Source organism: Galleria mellonella, unplaced genomic scaffold (assembly GCF_026898425.1).
Source record: "Galleria mellonella isolate WM207_F2 unplaced genomic scaffold, CSIRO_AGI_GalMel_v1 utg33, whole genome shotgun sequence".
NCBI lineage: Eukaryota > Metazoa > Arthropoda > Insecta > Lepidoptera > Pyralidae > Galleria > Galleria mellonella.
Genome location: NW_026442079.1, coordinates 1,298,437 through 1,318,089, shown reverse-complemented (window position 1 = coordinate 1,318,089; position 19,653 = coordinate 1,298,437). Strand labels below are relative to the sequence as shown.

At 32.0% G+C, this 19,653-nt stretch overlaps 1 protein-coding gene across 1 annotated transcript in view; it reads right to left on the bottom strand.

The window, feature by feature from the left end:
* Nucleotides 1-5,087: 5,087 nt before the first annotated feature.
* LOC113517294 (sodium-dependent dopamine transporter-like) overlaps nt 5,088-19,653 on the bottom strand; it is a 38,910-nt gene continuing 24,344 nt past the window's right edge. The window contains exons 9-12 of the mRNA XM_026901942.3: nt 12,419-12,619; nt 11,510-11,653; nt 7,379-7,507; nt 5,088-5,739 (exon numbers count right to left, since the gene is read on the bottom strand). Of these exons, the coding sequence (XP_026757743.2) occupies nt 5,596-5,739; nt 7,379-7,507; nt 11,510-11,653; nt 12,419-12,619 (618 nt within the window). The 3' untranslated portion in view covers nt 5,088-5,595. The remainder of the gene's footprint in view (nt 5,740-7,378; nt 7,508-11,509; nt 11,654-12,418; nt 12,620-19,653) is intronic.

The following is a 19,653-nucleotide window of genomic DNA, read 5'->3' as shown; positions in this document are numbered from 1 at the left end:
TCTCGTCAATCTAGCTAATCTACGGCCATTAATCAGAAAAAAAATCTATTTTTACTTTGCATTTCATTAGGTAATATTCCTCATTCCTTTTCAACATTACTCTAATAGTTAAGCCCTTTCATTGGATATCCATATTTAGGAAGTTGCGAAAAAAAAGTAATTCACAATTTTTTGGTGGCGGCTATTTTGAATTTTGTCATAGTGCATAATGTTCTACTATTCAAGCCTTTTTATGTGATACATATATTGAGGGAATTGTAAAAAAATATGTGACCCGATATTTTGTGGCGGCGGCCATCTTTAACCGATTTCCATCAAACATAATTAAGAACACTCTCGACTAATTCACCTTTCAACCAAAAAAACAAAAACAAAATTGGTTTATCCGTTTAGGAGCTACGATGCCACTAATAGGTACACCATCCACATACACGCATACGCACCCGCATACACATCAAACTTATAACACCCTGTCATTTTTGCGTCTGGGGTAATGTGGTGTACACGTACTGTATGGAGAAGGATATAAGCTACTTTTCATCCCGGTTAGTTAACATATCCTCGTCACGTGGACGAAGTCGCGGGTAAGAGTTAGTAATTAATAATATACATGATTTCTTAGAGAAATTATCATGGATTGACTTTGTTATCTGCAGTTTATTCTTCATTTTTATTACACAGGTCATGTAACTTTGCTTTTAAACCAGCATAGTTTGGCCTTGGTTCGAGAGTTGCTATGATAACAGATAGACGGTTGTATCTACTATAATAAACGTGTAATTTCTATGAAAAATACCATTTATCACTCCTTGCCTCTTTAGGATAATTGCTGTTTATTTACTGCTCATTTATATTTTCCATATTTGAGATCTTTATAACTATATTTTACAATATAATCAAGTTGGGCGATGGGATTATTAGTAATGGAGTCTAATTTCCACATTATTACACACAAATGCATTGTATGGAATAATGCATTTGAGGTTGTCACTCTAGTTAATGGGGGCGGGGTCGTCCTATACTAAGTTTGCCTGTACCTATAAGATTGCCACTAAAGAATCTTTCTTCTTCATCGATTGCTGTTTCTTTAAGCTATGTGACCAGCAATTCAATTCAATTTCAATTTTCTTATCAATCTGTCAATCAATTTCTATCTATGAATTTGTATAAAGCTCAAGACAGGCCACATATGGAATACTGTTCTCACCTATTGGCAAGAGTGCCACATCTCCTTCCGTTAGACCGCATTCAAAGTCGAGGGGCTTGAATTATTGATTTTATTATATATATTTGCTCAAATTACTGATTGATCAGCGCCTTACTGTCTGACTCGACCCACTGAAACTGCGTAGTGATGTTGCATCTCTGCGGATCTTCTACCGAATTTATCATGGGGAGTGCTCTGGAAATTGTTCGGATTGGTATCTGCTGCTGATTTTCACCATCTTAACCCGCCATAAGCTAAAGTTTCATCCCAGTCATCTGGACGAGTGGCGGTCTTCCACCGTGCGTTTTGCTAGGCACTTTCTTCCATGCACAACCACTCTTTGCAATCAATTTTCAGCAGCAGTATTATCGAACCAATACGACATCATAACCTTCAAGAAAAGAGTATATTCCTTTTTAAAAGGCCGGCAGCACAACTGCAATGCCGATAGTGTTGTGGGTGATCATAGGCGGCGGTAGTCACTTACTATCAGTCGCATGGCCATTTGCCCCTGTGTTTAAAAAAAAATCCTTCGGGCTATATCAATCACTTTGGTTTTTCTGCAGATATTCTTATTTCGGGTTCTATCACGCAAAGAAACTCCGTGCATAGCCCTTTCAATAGCTTGTTGAGTAACTTGAAGTTTCTGCGTACGGGCAATCATGTAGGGTCATGTTTCGGTTTCGTATGTCATCACTAGCAACACGCACTGATAAACACTTTCGTCTTCAAACTTTGAGGTTTTTTGGATGAGAAAACGTGGCGTAGTTTTCCGAACGCTACCTAGATTCTCTTTAGAAATATTTCCCAAGAATTAGCTTATATGTATGTTTGCGTATAACGTCGCGACATCCAAAAAAAAGTAGCATATGCATATAACACCCTCCTATATTCTAAAATACAAATACAAAATTCACTATTTGTATATAAATAAATGTTTAAAGACCACACAAAAAATTAATTCTGTAGAATAATTAAAATTGTACTCGAAAATCTTTGAATCGCTCTCCTGTAAATTTTACTTTTTACAGATGTAACTTTATTCTTCAAGTGGGTCGATATAGCAACCCATGTCTCGATCGAATCATTCTTCGGCTTTCTCATAGTCTACAAACGCCAGACATTATTCGGGGTCTTCTTATCTAATAAGACTAAAACGAAATCATTAAATTAAATTGTGTTATAAATTAAAATACATAATAAATAATATTATACCATAACTGTTAAGTTATGGCATAATATTCAAAGAATATTAAATTATAGTAGAAAAAATTAATTAATATAGGCACAACACTAAGATGATAATATTTCTCTAAAAGAACAACATAGCATAGCCATCTACTGGCTAAATATAGCACTAAGACTCAGTTAAAAAAATTAAACACTCGTAAATAATAATGTAAATCCAGAATCATTACCTTATTGTATCTTTTATATGAAATCGTCATTTAAGAATTATAATTATTTTCCTTTTAAGTGAGAATTCTATATTTAGTTTATAACTGTGGTTAGAAACCTGACCGCGAAATTATGTTTATTTTTGGAGGTTTTTTATAAATTTTTAAAAATTGTGGTAGTTAAAAACATTATTTTTTCTTGTAATATTCGCCTTTATAAACTGTAATTATTTTAGATTTTTCGCTTCACTAATTTCGGAGATGAGGCGAGAGGGAAATTTTATTTCTAACATTTTCAATCATAAGTTGAAAACTATACACTATAAAAATAAATAAAAATTATTTTTAAAATGTACATAAGAAACAAACGCCCTGCCGTTTTTAAGTTGTTTGAGAATATTTCAATCTTGCGCAAACTGACATCCATCCCGAGATGTAATTCCTTGTTCTTAGATCAGTATAGTAATGAGTGACTAGCTCTGTCAACGACGTTGTCTACAATTGTCAATAGAGCTACTCAATCTCACTCAAAATCTCAGATGTAGCGGAAATTATATCACCGGTATTGGTTTTCAACTCTGTCAGTTAGCTTCGTAATATAGTATTATATTACCTGTGGTAATAGCTAAATATATCTTCGATGTAATCAAGTAAGTAGTATTAATTAAAAGTTGTAAAGATTTTTAATTTTTTTTTTTTTCAATTAATTATAGTAATCTTTGCAAACATCTAGTGATTGCAGGTTTTATATTTTTCCCCATACGTTCCACCGAACATAGGAGATTCTCTGCGTTCAGCATAGACAAGTTTTATGATGTGATATAAAAAACTATACTCTATTTTCAGTTGTTATTAACTAATATATCTCTTTTATTTAAAACTAGATGATCCCTCGAATTTCGTACAGCCTAACAGCCGACTCTTTAATTTTTTTGTTTTTTTAATACTTATTCTGCTATTCGGGACACCGGGTCAGCTAGTAAGATAAAAAAGAAAGTTAATAAGTTAACAATTACATCACTCAATTGTTTTGTCTTCTCGGAACCTCTTCACTAATACTTGAACTTTATGGTATTAAAGTTCAAATTGACTTTTAAGTACGAATTACGAATTGTTTGTATGGAAGTATAGAAAAGACGTGTTATTAGATTCTTTCAGGCAATTTTTTAAAATTTTCTCTTCGTAAGAACCATTCTCGTACTTCAAGTAATAATGTAGAAAAAGAATTAGCGAAATCGGTTCAGTTGTTCTCAAAATTTGCGCTTAGCAACACATTCAACGATTGATTTTTATATTATAGACATCTAATTAGTGCTACTTTAGTCAAGATGCGGGTCCAATGAAGGGAACCCAGGGTTGATCTTTAATAATATTAAATAAGTTTCATAAAATAGAATATTTACTAGTTTAAATTTTTGCAATATATTATTTAAAATGATCATAATAATGATACGATAATATTTTTCTCTTTTTTGTTTTAGATATTTTTAAATGTATCTCCATCAAACATTTCTACTTACTCTATGATCGACTGGCAGAAATCGCCTTTAGGTATTATATCAGTCATGTGTATTTTTGTTACATACATGAAAGTTAAATAAATAAGTAATCAATTTAAAATTTTAAACCTTTCCCCATTTTTTAGTTTACTGTCTGGAGATAGCAACATTTTCCATTTAACAACTCATCAACATCTTACTGGTTTTGATCCCATAATAATATTTAGTGCACTATTACCACGTTTGCAGACAGTTTGGTATAGGGTTTTATTTCAAGTGATCATTTCCTTTCTAATGCAAATATTCTGCCACTAGTTGTCAATAGGTTGCACATTATACAGAGAAGCATACGGCAATTACTCAGTATCAAATGATGTTGTGAACATTATCATCAATGATTAGAAGATTCCAGTGACAAATTTTAATGATCTCCGTTAATTTTTTTAAGTGTGAACAAACAATAAATATATACGTTCACATTCATAATTATTAGTAGGATTATAATGATTCGCTGCAGGAAGCCCACCAAATACATGTCACGTGAAGCAAATCCTAGATTAGTGTATAATATACTTTAATTCCGATTCATACACGCAAACCACCGTGTTATCACTATTACTTACTAACATTGTAAAGGGGAATCATAAATGTCCTTTTGGTGGATTTGTTACGCAATTTGGCATAAACGTTGTATTTTTATTTTACATAAATAGAAATCGTAAGCGGATAGCCAACTTGATAGAAAAAGGTAACTACAGCTACTATTTAGCAAAAAATCAAAGAACTCAGATATTATTTTTTAACTCGGTTAATCAGCATCTATGTTACGAGTAAAAAGTATAGTTCACTAGCTATAAGTAAAAAATCAAACGTATTAATTAAATATGTAATACAAAAATAAAAGTAATACATTCATATAATACATTGATGTACAATACATGTGCTTGGAAGAATACAAAACGACTACTGATTAGTATTGCCTAATAATCGATTGTTTATTAATTAATATATAGTTAATTTTCACTCAGAATTATTTAAATATTGATTAATTCATCGATAATATTGATACTATTAATTGAAATGATACCATCTATATTAATGTTTACGTAATAAAATATTTATTTTTTATACCAATGATGCGGCAAACAAGTGCACGGCCCACCTGACAGTATTATATTATTATATCATAATCTATTGTATAACAATATAATAATTATTTGGAGAATATAATACTGGATAATGTTATAGTATACATAGATAGAGTGTAGAAACAATACTTCGTTTACATTATATATAATTGATGGTATTATTCCATTTGTTATTGATACTGCCAATTATATTGAATCAATCATAACAACTTTATTTATCATAATACTTCGTAATAGCTATATTGTTTGTAATTAATCGAATATCGCTTTATCAGTTATTTGTAATTCCAATCGAACTATCAATTAATAATCGATATCTACGTAATGATTATTAGGCAATATTACTAATGGTGACTTAATCCCACATCAATTGCATCAGATAATTTCTTGGAAGTTCCGGCTTCGTATATGTGGGTTAGTGATTCTGAACTCGATGCAAATATTTTACTTCTGGATACTATTGGTATATGGAAACAGTCAAATACATCCTGAAATATTTTTTTTTTATAAATTACTAATTATTAACATTATTTTTGACATAGTAGTTTCATACCTAAGATCAAAGTAATATTCAGATTAGTCATCTTGTATATTAGCACTTTTAAATTGTATTTTTTTTACGAATCTACTAATGTAATAGTTATTATGTGCTAACGAGAACTCGCAAGAAACTCAACAGTACTCTTAAATCTCTGTTAACATTATGTATATTTTTTTAAATATATTATGTGTAAAATTACACGGTTACTAATATGCCCATGCATGATCGACAAACACCATGCACGTTTGTCATTCAAGTAATCGTATAGTATATAGGTTTTGTTCAGTAAATATTTCTTAATAATAGTTTCAAATTTATTAAAAGGTAGATCTAAAATATACTTCGGTATTTTGATATAACATTTAATACCAATTCCTATAAAAGACCTATTATCTTTTCTAAACGAATCAACAAGTTGTTATTTGTATCTAGAATTAAGATTATCGAGATAACTCTTAATTCTAAATTTTTTTTTTTTTAAAAAACAGTCATTTTGTATATATATACAAAATGTTTAAAATATAGATATACCCATATACAATAGTTTTACATTATAGATATAAAAAGTGTCATAAGACTTGATAAATACGAGTATAATCAAGAAATTAACATTTTGTTAATGTATAAGGGTCGTATTTGTTTAATATTTGATCTATGAGTACTACAACATAGAAACTTATTTGGAATTACAAACGAAACATTACATTAATATATTATGTTTGTTTACATTATATATGACAACCAAATATATTTATTATTATATTTACATGGTGTATGTAATGATGATGGAGTAATTATTACACTGTGGTGATCTTAGATTAAAAGCAAATGTAAAATAGGAAACATAGTAACATGTATGAATATTAGAACGATATATCGCAGATAGCGGGAGATAAAACAAAGCGAATTCTGATTGTTTTCGCGTTTTTAGGTAATTAGGTAGAAATTAACCTAACTTAGACTACAGGTACAGTATCTGCTTACAACACCCCACGAATTTACACATTTTACACAGCCCTTTACACATTTAGTTCTTTAAGTCCAATGTTATAAAACCATTACAAATACTTTATTGAAATGGAAAAACAAACGCTGCTACCCATCCCTCGGTCATTAAATTCCCTTAGTCGCTTTTTACAATACCTACAGGAGAGTAAGAGGTGACTTAGGTACCTCTTTCCCATTTAAGATTCAACCGTGAAACAGTTGTGTTTGCATGGCTGTGTTTCGATTTAAAGGATGGAATATGACAATGAATTTACAGGGTACAGAAGAATAACATTTTAGTCTTCAGCAATCGCAACTCTGTTATGTCCATAGTACTGCTCATGTCTATAGCCGACGGTTACCACTTTCCATCAGGTGGGCAGTCAGCTTGTTTGCCATTCTAGGTTACATAAAAAAATATGGCATATTACATATACATTAATTATATTTTTCCAAATTCCTGTTTTTACACTTTTATATACACACAAATTCATTACGCGCATACAAGTATATTTATTTCTAGTATCGCTTTGTTATTACATTTCTAGTCTACATACATCTGTGGTGCTGACGACCTATAAGCAAATTAAAATACTTACGTCTAAAATATGACAGTTATGTGTGCATTGCCTAAGTCGAGCAGTTTCACTATATACTTGTCTTCTTTTTCTGTCTTCTTTATCGGGTGGACCGTAAGTCTTTTTACTTGAAAACGCTCCTGCTAAATTCTGAAATTATAAGATTTTTTTTGTTTTAAGCAAAAAATATATTACCACAATATATGTACTCGTAATACTATTGTATTAAATTACAAGCTGTGCCCGCGACTTCGTCCGCTTGGTTATGGGTATGAATGTGAATGTGGATAAAAATTACAACAATGCTTCTCTGTACACGTTATTAGATGTATTGCCGTCAGGGACCAAAGCATATAGGTTTTTAGGATCGCTCACGCGCGACAAAGCAACGTAAAGCTGACCGTGCGAAAAACAGTTAACAGTTAAATCCACACCCGTAACTTTTAGCGTTCGCCCTTTTGCTTGGTAATGGTCATTGCATAGCAAAGGCTTGTACGTAATTGGACCCGTTTGAAAGTAAATGGAAAATTAGTGAAAATCAAAGGAATTCGAGATATGAAAACGCTTTCACCTATCTACACCTCATTAACTCTATGATATTTTGCTGTAAATTCATTACTTTTAACCTGGTACCATTACAAAGTTTTGGAGGACTTAGACTTCTAAGCAGCATTATAGATACTCCGACTTTTAAATTTATCTTATGAGCCGGTAATCCCGAGGCATTAAGAGATTCTAAAAATTCTACAAGATATTTCGTGGATTCGTTTGTAGATTCCATTATCCTGTTAATGGAGACATACTGTACACTATCCCCCGAAATATAACTCAAAACTTAGCATTAAGAAAGATTTTTTAAGACTCAATGTCGCCGTGTCTTTTAAGATTTGGCCATGTCCTCTAAATCTGACCATAATTTGAAGTCTAAAGGGTCGAAATATAGGCTAGATGAGGGCCAGTCTTCAGTTCTTATAAAGTCCGGAACTTTGGCTTGAAGCCAGGCTTGGATAGTTCGTGCCTTGTGACCAGGTACAGAATCCTGCTGGAAAGTCCACGGTATATTTTTAAAAAGTGTATTGCTGAAAGATTTCACAACACGATCTAAGACTGTATCTTGATACAATTTGGCTGAAGTTTTCACTCCTTTTTCACAAAAATGTAGTTTTGTGACTCCTTGATAAGACATGCCCCACCAAACCATCACTGATGCAGAATGATGTCCACCTTGTGCCTTTCCGACCACTTGAGCAGCTTCTATAGAACTGTGAACGTACACTTTATCACTTTGCTTATTGTAATGTTCTTCAATCGTGAAAATTATTTCATCGGTAAAGAGGGTATTTCTGTGCCTTTCACCTGCGTATCGCGGCAAAAAACGTTTTGATCGATCCAATCTCTTTAATTGTAAAGATTGATTTAGGTCATGTCCTGTATATCGACGATAAGCACCGAGTTACTCAATTTAAACCTTTTCCTTTTTAAGTCGGTAAAAGTAGCTTATAGGTAGCTAGTAGCTTATATTATTATTTTCTCTATCTGGTAATTTAATTTCGAGTAATTTTCACTGAAAAAATCTTACCTATTCGGAATAAGTGACACATATACAGCCTGTCGTAACTGTCATCTGTTTTGAAAACAAAATACCTACATACGCCCTGTTCTGATATCATGAGTGTGCAGACACATCATCTGAACTTTCTCGATAGCAGAAATATAAACTTTTAACTTAGTAACATCATTCAATACGACTCAGTGAAAGTCATCGATCGTCAAAGTCATCAGGGATTGTAATCACAAGGACGTTTCTTAAAAAAAATCAAATTATTCATCATTTCTTAAAAATATCCCTATGAAAAAAAGAAAAAAATATCTAATGTTTAAAAGATGTTTTATGAAGTACATATTTTTGATGATTCTTCTTCTTTTACAACTTCAATCGTGAACACAAACAACCTATGAACAAGATGTTTGGTAGATATTACATTGAAAGTATTTTAATTTAGAAAGCGGAATCGTAAAGATTTACAGGTAAAGTTTGCTTTGCAATAAGCTATTTTTAATTTCGCAAGGAATAAAAAGGTGCAATCGTCATAAAATAATATGAGATTAACAGAGCAGTAAATGGTATCTATGACAAAATCTATTCAGAATTCGCATAACTACGAAAAAAAAATCAGACGGATGAAATATATAAAATATCCTATGAGTTAAAATATGACATATAAACTAGCTTCATAAACTTTCAGCCGATTTAACTGACCGGTTATTTTATAGCACTTTATATGTGATTCTTTACATTTATATAACTTTTTTTATGATCCGATTGAAATGAAACAAACACAAAATATTAAATGAATTAAATTGAAACGCATTAGTGATAACCGTGTTCAAATCGGTTAAGCCGTTTCTGAGATTAGCGTGCACAAACGTACAGAAAACAGACAAAATTTCTAAAAATCATCGTTTTCGGTTCTATTGCGTTCATAAGAGAATAATAGTTTTTCTTATATATCTTCCATGTACAGACAGCGACTACTTACGATTTTATTATATGTATTGACTGATATTGAATGATTGATTAATTATTTCTTTTTTAATTCTTTCTAATATTATAAATGTGAAAGTGAGTTTCTTTGCTTGTTAACTTGTAGCACCTTAATGGCTTAACTTACTGCTATGAAATCTTTTTCATCCCGGTCAGTAAACATATTCGGCTCACGCGCACGAAGTCACGGGTAAAAGTTAGTACTGAATAATTTTAATCTTTAACATTACGCATGCAATGCATGCAAGGCAGTGAACTTACGTATCTACGACAGACAGCTTGTCGCCTTACTATAATTGAAGCTCATATATGTTGGTATTAGTTCTGTTAGTTAGTGATGAAATCATGAAATCGATGAATTAGTATTGTTGGGAAAATGTTGGGTCTTTTTCTCTCTCTTGTTTATACTTTACGTTTTCTGACACAAGGATTTTTTTTCTTTCTTTTACAGAAGACTACAGTAACAAATTTGAAACCTTTCTATGTATCTACCTAATTTTATAAAATTCTGTTAATAGTTTTATTTTATAATTAATAGTTGCCTGTATAATTTAATAACGGATTATGGTTATGAGTAGCCTGGTATTTCATTTTCATAGAAATTTTTAAACACCGTTTGTATATACTTATGACACTACAAAATATAACTAGATTTTTTGAAGGCTATTGCTATTGCCTTCTCAAATTTCATCCCGATTTTGATAAATTATAAATTTAAATACACAGAATTTAAACTTGAATAATATTTACTCAATTATAAAGAATCATACAATCCCATTTTTAGCGTGTTTCACGCCATACCGTAACAAATACACAGATATTAATTCCAAAAGGCTGGTCCATAGCTAATTTTGTTGCATCGCTAATTTATAGCAAAAATATGTGTAGTTATTTTAACCTATATTATTTTCATAACACAAAATATTTGCTTTGTCTATTTATATGAAATAACAGAACTAATTTAAACATTTCAAATAAGAGCACTTATTTACGTGCATGTGTAAATACTGCCTCTTCTAATAAATCGTTTGTGAACTAGATATACAGTATTTGCCTACTGCAAAGCAAATAATTGGACACGTATATGTGGTAGAGGTAAATTAATATGACAGTGCAAATATCTGGTTACATCAGAAGCTTGCATCTACTGTTTGCTTTACCTAAAAGCGACTTTGAAGCAAATAATTATGCAACTATGTATTAAACAGGTAAAATAATAATTTCAACGTAAATTCCTCATATAATACAAACCAAAGGAGACTTTGTACGAAAGTAGTTTCTGTATTCGTTTTTTCATAATGTCACCAAGTATTCTGTGATGTCTATGATGCTGGTCATGTTTATTTAGCTTGTTTGCCAATTTTATAAACTATTTATAAATATTATAAAAATATTGCCCTTAAGAATAAAAATAAAAAGCATTAAAAAAAAAATAAAAAAAATATCATTATCGTCGAAAGTGTTGACTGTACCCAACGGATCTCCTGACTGAAGACGATAAAAAACCAGACCCCCCCCCCCCCCATAAGGCCAATACTGGGTGTGTATACAATTTGCATTCCTACGAAACCGGAACGGGTTGTTGTTAAATAATAAATTTAACGTACATTCCGTAATAAATATCTGGCGATTGTTTTAACATGGAAAATAGCCACAATCAATAAAGAGAAGCCAATCCATGCGGCCGCTGTAATCGACTGAGATAAGTCATCCATTTGTGTTAACTTGTAAAGTCTGTATAATACAAGTACCTGAAAAAAAAAAATGAAAGATACCTTCAGATCTTCCAAAAATAGAGGTGGATGTCAGTAAATTACCACCAAACTCGCCAATTAGCTTAATGTAGGACTTTTATTACCAGATTCTTTTGCAATGATATTTTACTTGTCAATACAATAACCTTTGTATTATTTTACAATAAACAATCGTGCCATTGCCTTCTAGTATTTTAAGGTCGATTTCATTATAAGTGAAAATGTCTAATAAGCTATTTATTGGATATACCAACTGCAATACGATTAAGGAACAATTACTTTTAATTAATTTGTTTTGTACGTGAACTATCATTATTCTTTATCGAAATCACCATCTTCATATCAGCCCTTAACTGTTCACTGCTGACCGTAAGCATTCCCCATAAGGGGAGTTTTGCCAGTAGTTGCCATGCTTGGCAGGTAGGTTGAAAACCGCAGTTAGGGTAAGGTAGGGTAGGGTAAACATCTATATGTTTGAGAGGAACGCTGCTGCCCATCCATAGACCACTAAATTCCCTTAGTCACACCTTACGACACCCACGGGAAAGAAAGGTATGGTCTAATTGCAACAAAAACTGAAAATTGAAGGATAAAAAGGGTTTTTGTAGTTTGTTGTGTATTTCTGTGTCTTATTTTTAAGGGACTAATTTAAAAGTCATCAAGATTGGGTACCAAAACAAGACTAGTAAACAAAGAACAAGGCCTTTTTGTATAAATAAGCATGCAGACTTAGATTACATTTTCAACCTTTGAAAAACTTACGAATAGCACGATAGGCAGCAACATCCAGCATATTGTCCAAAACTTTGTTGGCTTGAAACCGAGCCAAAAATGTACGTCGGTAGAGAACCTCCGAACTCCATACACCCACATAACGACGGCCACTTTAAAACCACCCAGATATAAAACAGTCACATTTAGACCGTATATTAATCCCAGTAGTCTGCTACTTGAACTCATTGACTGCAAGGATAAAAGTACATTCTGAATTAGTTTCATAAATAACGGACATACACGTAGATGTCGCAGATAGACAGTTAACCAATACTTCTTAACTGACATTTATATAACACAGTTATTGTATTTCTTTTTCTCTAACTCACCTATATAATTTTACATATTAGAGAAATATTGTTTACACATTTAATATAATCGTAACTGGTCACTGTCTGTACATATAAGATATATAAGAAAAACTATTATAGGGGGGCCTTATGAACGCAATAGAACCCAAACGACACTTTTTAGAAATTTTGTCTGTTTTCTGAAGGTTTGTGCACGCTAATCTCAAAAACGGCTTAACTGATTTGAACACGGTTTTCACTAATGCGTTTAAATTTAATTCATTTAATATTTAGTGTTCGATTCATTTCAATCGGATCATAAATAAAAAAGTTATATAAATCTAAAGTATCACATATAAAGTGCTATAAAATAACCGACCAGGTAAATTGGCTGAAGTTTTTTTATTATATGTATTGACTTTTAAAAATTCTGTCTACTCGTGCGAAGCTGGGTCAATTCACTAGTTGTAAATATGTATTTGGAATAAATTAATACTCAGGATATTATCTGTTTCCTATAAAATTTTGCCCGCGTTAAGAAATACTTGCGGCTGACTTTTAAAATAGGTATACATAAGTACTTAACTGGTAAATTTTTGGTTCTAAAAATGAAATAAGTTTAAATAATCTACTTAATTTTTGCTAATATTTATTATAAGTTCTTGCTAGACTAAAAGTTTCTAAATAAAATATACATTAACAAAAATTTTGAGAATTATAAAAATTATAAATGAAATTCTGTTAATATTATTACGTAATTAGATTCAATATTTAGGTTAAATTTACAATTAAATACTTAAAAGGAAAGTCTATCAAATCTGTTGAATCCGTTGATTAACGTGGTACTAATTTAATCGATAATTCGTTGAAATGATGTTATGTGAATGACAAAGGCATGAGTGGTACTATTAGTACAGCTAATTTGACAATTAACTGACAAAAAGATGGCCCGTTTTTGAGGCTCAATGCTCTGTTTTATCTAAGAAAGCCTATAATCACCAATTATTGTCCTACATAACAGCTCATTGTCATTGGCCGTGGTCCTGGCATGGAATAGGCCACACCTTCCTTTCCTGTGAGTATCGTAAAAACCGAGTAAAGGAGAGCGAGGGATGGGCAGCAGCCCTCCTCCCAGCAGCGTCCCTCTTAAAACATGTCTAAAGTCTGACTGCGGTTGCCAACCTGCCTGCTAATCAGCAACTACTGGAAAAACCCCAAAGGAAAGCCTTATGTTCAGCAGTGGACAGGTAAATGTTGATGTGCTAATAACAGCTAACTAACAAATTGAATAGGTAAGTACATTATGTAAAGTAACTCTCAGATGTAGATTAATGTATACATACAATTATCATTGTGTACCTGCATAATATGTATTTTCTAGTATTTTCAGGTTTAACCAGATGCAACTTTTATGCCAAAGTCGTTTGCTTGAGTATCCCTATTCCAATGTTTCTGTCGTTAACCAACTATGTTTGCATTTGTGGGGATATTAGAAATGACAACAGATGAGTTCCATGGAGAGCACAGTATATTTTGTGATTTCTACGGTGTTATTCTGTGAATGTCTATACGCAACGGTTACCATGGTTACCACATTCCATTAAATGGACCCTCGACATGTTTACTATTGTATTTTGTATAAAAAAATAAATGTTGGAAACCAGCACTATTGTATCCTCGTCTTAAAAAGTCCAGTGAAGTTCGTAAATAAAGCGATCAAACATGTGTTGTAAACCAAAAGGCTTGAATATATGAACAGTGTGACTATATACTTATACTTCGTATGCAAGGTAACTCCGACAAGGCGCCGTGCATGTAGAATATTCGATTCCAACTCACAAGCTGAGGCGATGAATTTTTTGTAGATCACTTGAATGTTTTATAACAGTAGACTTGTTTAAAGGTAATAACTTCGCGAGACCTCCGCTTATACTCGTATTTTCTTTTTAAGCGATTTCCAAAGGAGGACCTTCTAATTTCGTCTGCATTTTGAAATAACTGATTTCCATGTATACTTTTGTAATATTCGCCCCACATTAAGTTTGTGATGATTGAAACTGCTTTTTCTTTACGAAGCAAAATCTACTTGTAAATAGTCGCACGTCTTATATACCATCATTAGTTCATACTATGACGATATAAATCTATTTATTTGGGATAAAAAATGTACTCAATATTTATATTAAAACTAGCCGTAGTTCCCGTATATCATTCTTATTTAAATCCTCCATGAATCTGGTCTTATATTGTATTATATACTTAAATGATAATTACATATCTAATACCACCTTCATAAAGTTTCGGTCAATTCAACTGAATGGCTATTTTATAGCATTTTATGTGTGATTATTTAGATTAATATAACTTTTATATTTTTGAACCGATTGAAAAAAAGCAAACACTAAATGTTAAGTAGAGCAAACCGCAACGCATTAGTGAAAACCGCATTCAAATAGGTTAAGCTGTTTCTTAGATTAGCGTGCATAAACGCACAGATAAACAGACAAAAATTCTGATAATCATTGTTTTGGGTTTTATTGCGTTTATAGTAGTTTTTTTTATTATATATCTTCCATGTACATACAACAATCAGTTATGATTTTATTATATGTATTAATTGATTGATTAAATTTTATAGTCACTAATTATGTTTCCAGTATTGTGCATATCTAATTATCGCTCATTGAAATTACGATGAATATGTGGAATATTAAATATCTACGTAAATACACGTGAATTTATAAGAGACAATAGTCTGCATAGTTTGAACGTTGACATAATTACTGAAAATAAAATCAGTCTGCACTTTACACGCATATTTTATATATTAATTACTAAGTAGGTTCTTTACGAGGCAGGTAGAAATAAAAAAGTGCCATGGTCCTCTATTCTTATATATTAAAACTGGCTTCATCGACTTTCATAACTCATCTCATGCATATATGTCAGTTTCGAAAACTATTAACACTTTCATCAAACTGCAGGTTGATGTTTTTTTATGGGTGACAATGAAATGGTAACCCCACCTGCGCTTTCAGTATACACCGGCGAGGCACCAGTGAAGGATGATAGGTAAGAATGAAGCAGGTCAGTTAGCCCATCGTGACGAATTCAACAAGAATTGTTCACGATGGTTTCCAGGGGGAACCACGCGGAGGTCGACCTAATAGGGCACATTTGCTAACAATCCCTGATGTTATGATACAACTTATGTGATGATGATGATACAGCCGATAATACATACATGGAAAAGTAAGGGGTGACCTATTCTATGCCGAGGGGAAAGGGATTGTTAATAATGAATTTAATAACCCCATTGCTAGCAATACACTCTATTAGGTCGACTTCTAATCGATTTCCCCTGGAAACTATAGTAACTAATTCTTATTCAATTGGTCACTATGGGCCAACTGACCTGCCTTCATCCTCATTCACTGGTGCCCCGACAGCGTAAATCGATAGCGCAAGCAGGGTTACCATTCCATCTTCATCCATTAAAAGACCTATTCTATGCCGGAGCACACGGCCACACAACTATTATAATTTTATAAATAAGAATAAACAATTGGTTAAAATTAAGAAACATGGTAATCATAATATATTAATCTGATCTAATAAACGATGATAGATTCATCCTCTATCACGTAACATTAAAATAAACTCGGCGAAATGCGGGCAAGTGGGGTGATAGGCCCACCACAACGGTTGGCTAACGCACCTGACTACCTTATCTGGGTTTACAATCGTGAGTATATTTAATTTTTTTTTTTATATTTATATAAAGAAATTCCAATACGTTTTCTTCTTCTGTAGTTCAATTTTAAACATGTAACTGGTAACGAAGCGATAAGATCAATAACGTTTGTTCTAATTACACTGCATAAGTAAATATTACTTCACGTATCGTATCATAGTATATATTGGGTCTTTAAATATACTACTCGTTCCTTTTCATTAGAATTTCCGCGCATACAACACAATCCATACAAATAAATACAATAATATTACACTATTTTTAGATAAACAATATTCTAGTCGGTATAGTTTTGTTTTGATTTTTCATATTTTAACTATATTTTTCTTTGATTTTTTTTTATATATATAACTTAGAATGGCACACAAGCTGACGGCCCACCTGATGGAAAGTGGTAACCGTCGCCTATAGACATGAGCAGTACCATGGACATAACAGAGTATACTGTTTCGCCCATGATACCCCCCATGCGTTGCCATTCCTGAGGACTCAGGTGTTATTCTTCTGTACCCTGTAAATTCACGCCATATCCCACCTTTCAAACCGAAACACAGCCATGCAAACACAACTGCTTCACGGTAGAAACACGAATGGGACAGAGGTACCCAAGCAATCAACTTTTGTACAAAGTCTCCCTCTGGTAATTACAAATTTATTTACAAATAAGTACTAATTAAATAATAAAATTACGAGGTGAATAGTTAAACGAGTGAAACAAAATCGGTGGCAATTGTAATAATATTCATTCTGATAATAAAGCTTTTGATTATGGTCAGAAATATACACGGAAATCAAATAACAATTGTGCTGTTATCGAGTTCAATTCAGACAACAGTCATATGAAGCTTACTCTTCACGTAATAATGTTAATTTAATTTCCAAATAACATTTATTGCCAATCAAATTGTAATGAGTTAAGTGGTAATAAATATTTATTTAATTTTTAATTTAATGTATAATTTAACTAGTTTTCCCATGTGGTTTTATAGGAGTAATTAAGGGTTACATATCGATGTATCACATGGATTTCAACCCTATGAGGAACATCTTCTTGATGTTGCCGACATTCAATATTTTTGGATATTGGCGATTCCTTATTTCTTAGCTCAACCTGTTACAAATCACATAATATACGTTACATAGTCCTTCTTTGATGAATACTATATGTTAATAAATTATATAAAAAACTAAAAGTACTGAACACTATTTAAGTTTTTCTCTTTCCTATAGAGATGAATGGCGGTCAGGCTTTATATATAGAGAATTCATTAGACTGTGATAGTGGGTCAATAGCAATAAACACGAGAACAAGAACTAACAGAACAGAATATTTACTATTATTTGGTTCTTAAATTTGAACTACAGCTCTCGAGGAGTAGTACATTTCCAATTACAAACAATTATTTACTACAATTCTCGTTAAGTGATATCTGAGTATCTAGCTGGAATAATTTGATTTTCTCATAATCTTCTTATATATATTGGTGTTCTAATGATAGTTACTACTTAGATTTGAACAACAAACGAAATTTAAGTATCTATTACATTGACTTAGTATAAAAAAATAGAATATAAGAAAATGTTTTAAAACATAGGAGATATACTACTATAAATTAGTATAATAATTAAAAACATCGACTTCAATTGTGGCATAACCAGTTATTTTGATTTAAAGACTACGAAACCGATTTTGTTAAAATTTTTATACGACCCATCTATGTGCATATCCTTTCAGATAAAAAAAAAGAATTTCCAAATCGGTTTACAACTAACGAAGCTATGATGTAACAAACATAAAAAATATAACCTAATTGAGAAGCTCCTTCTTTTTCAAATCGGTAGAAAAGGAGGACCAATTTTTTAATAACAAAAAGTGTACTGCAATCAGTCTTTTAATTTAATATGTGTATATTTCTTATTTTATGGTTTTGTCACATGACCAAAATGAGAGGAGAAGGGGGCGGGGAGTTGCCAGTAATTACCACGCTTGGCAGGCGGGTTGGCAACCGCAGTTATGATATGGTGATATTTTACGTCTTACGACACCCACAGAAAAGAAAAGGTGGTCCATTCTATGCCTGAACTACATGGCTCTTAAATCTAATATATGTACAAATAAGTAAAATAAGACATACTATACAATTAAATAGAATAATATTTATATGATTTAACAATAATAGAAATAACATTGCTTTGTTTCGGATTGAAGGATAGGATATGGCAGTGATTTTACATGGTACAGAGGAATAACACCTGAGTCCTCAGAAATGGCAACGCATGGGGGATATCATGATGCTGCTCACGTCTATAGGCGACGGTTACCACTTTACATCAGGTGGATCTTCAGCTTATTTAACATTTTAAGTTGCATAAAAAACAATATTAGATTTTAAATCTTGAACATAAACAATCTCGTGGTCATTCGACGAAACAAGAAAGTACTTATTAATTGTATGAAATACTGATTTTGTTATATATGTTATGTAATTAAGGGTTTGTCACGCTAACCTACATCTGAACAACATGAATCATAATATTATGGTTATTACGTTTTATGATTCAAGGGTGCTACCTAGCTAGGTACGAGTACAATGTTCACGCGACAAAGTGAATATGTAATTTGCTTTATTTCCAAAACATTCTTTGGAAACTTCATTAAGATGCTCGTAAAAATTAATATTTTTATTTTATTTTACATAGGTACTTAAATTACATCTATTTCATAGATACTGGCTTACATTACACAAAAATATAAATGTGAAAGTTTGTAAATGCCTTTTACTTAATTGGGCTTAAGCTGCTGAGCAGTTTTAAATGAAAATTGTTTGGTATATAGATACTCAAATATCATTCATGTCAATTCATTCGAGCGCAGCCATAGTATACAGTTAGTAAAAAAATAAATCATAGTCATATGAGTATTATTAGCATCTATATTTTTGTAACACATACATTGTTTCTACCTATAGTATTAAGCTTTAATGGATACTAGAGTAAGGATGGCGTGAAGCAAACTACCGGCTGAAGTATAAGTAGTTATAATCACGCAAGTCATTTTGAAGGAGTGATCAAGTTAAACTTAACTTTTTTTTATGCAGCTTACGAATTTAGCCCTTATGAACATTTAGTCTTTACCCACGACTTCGTCCGCGTGACCGGAATATATTGAATGACCGGAA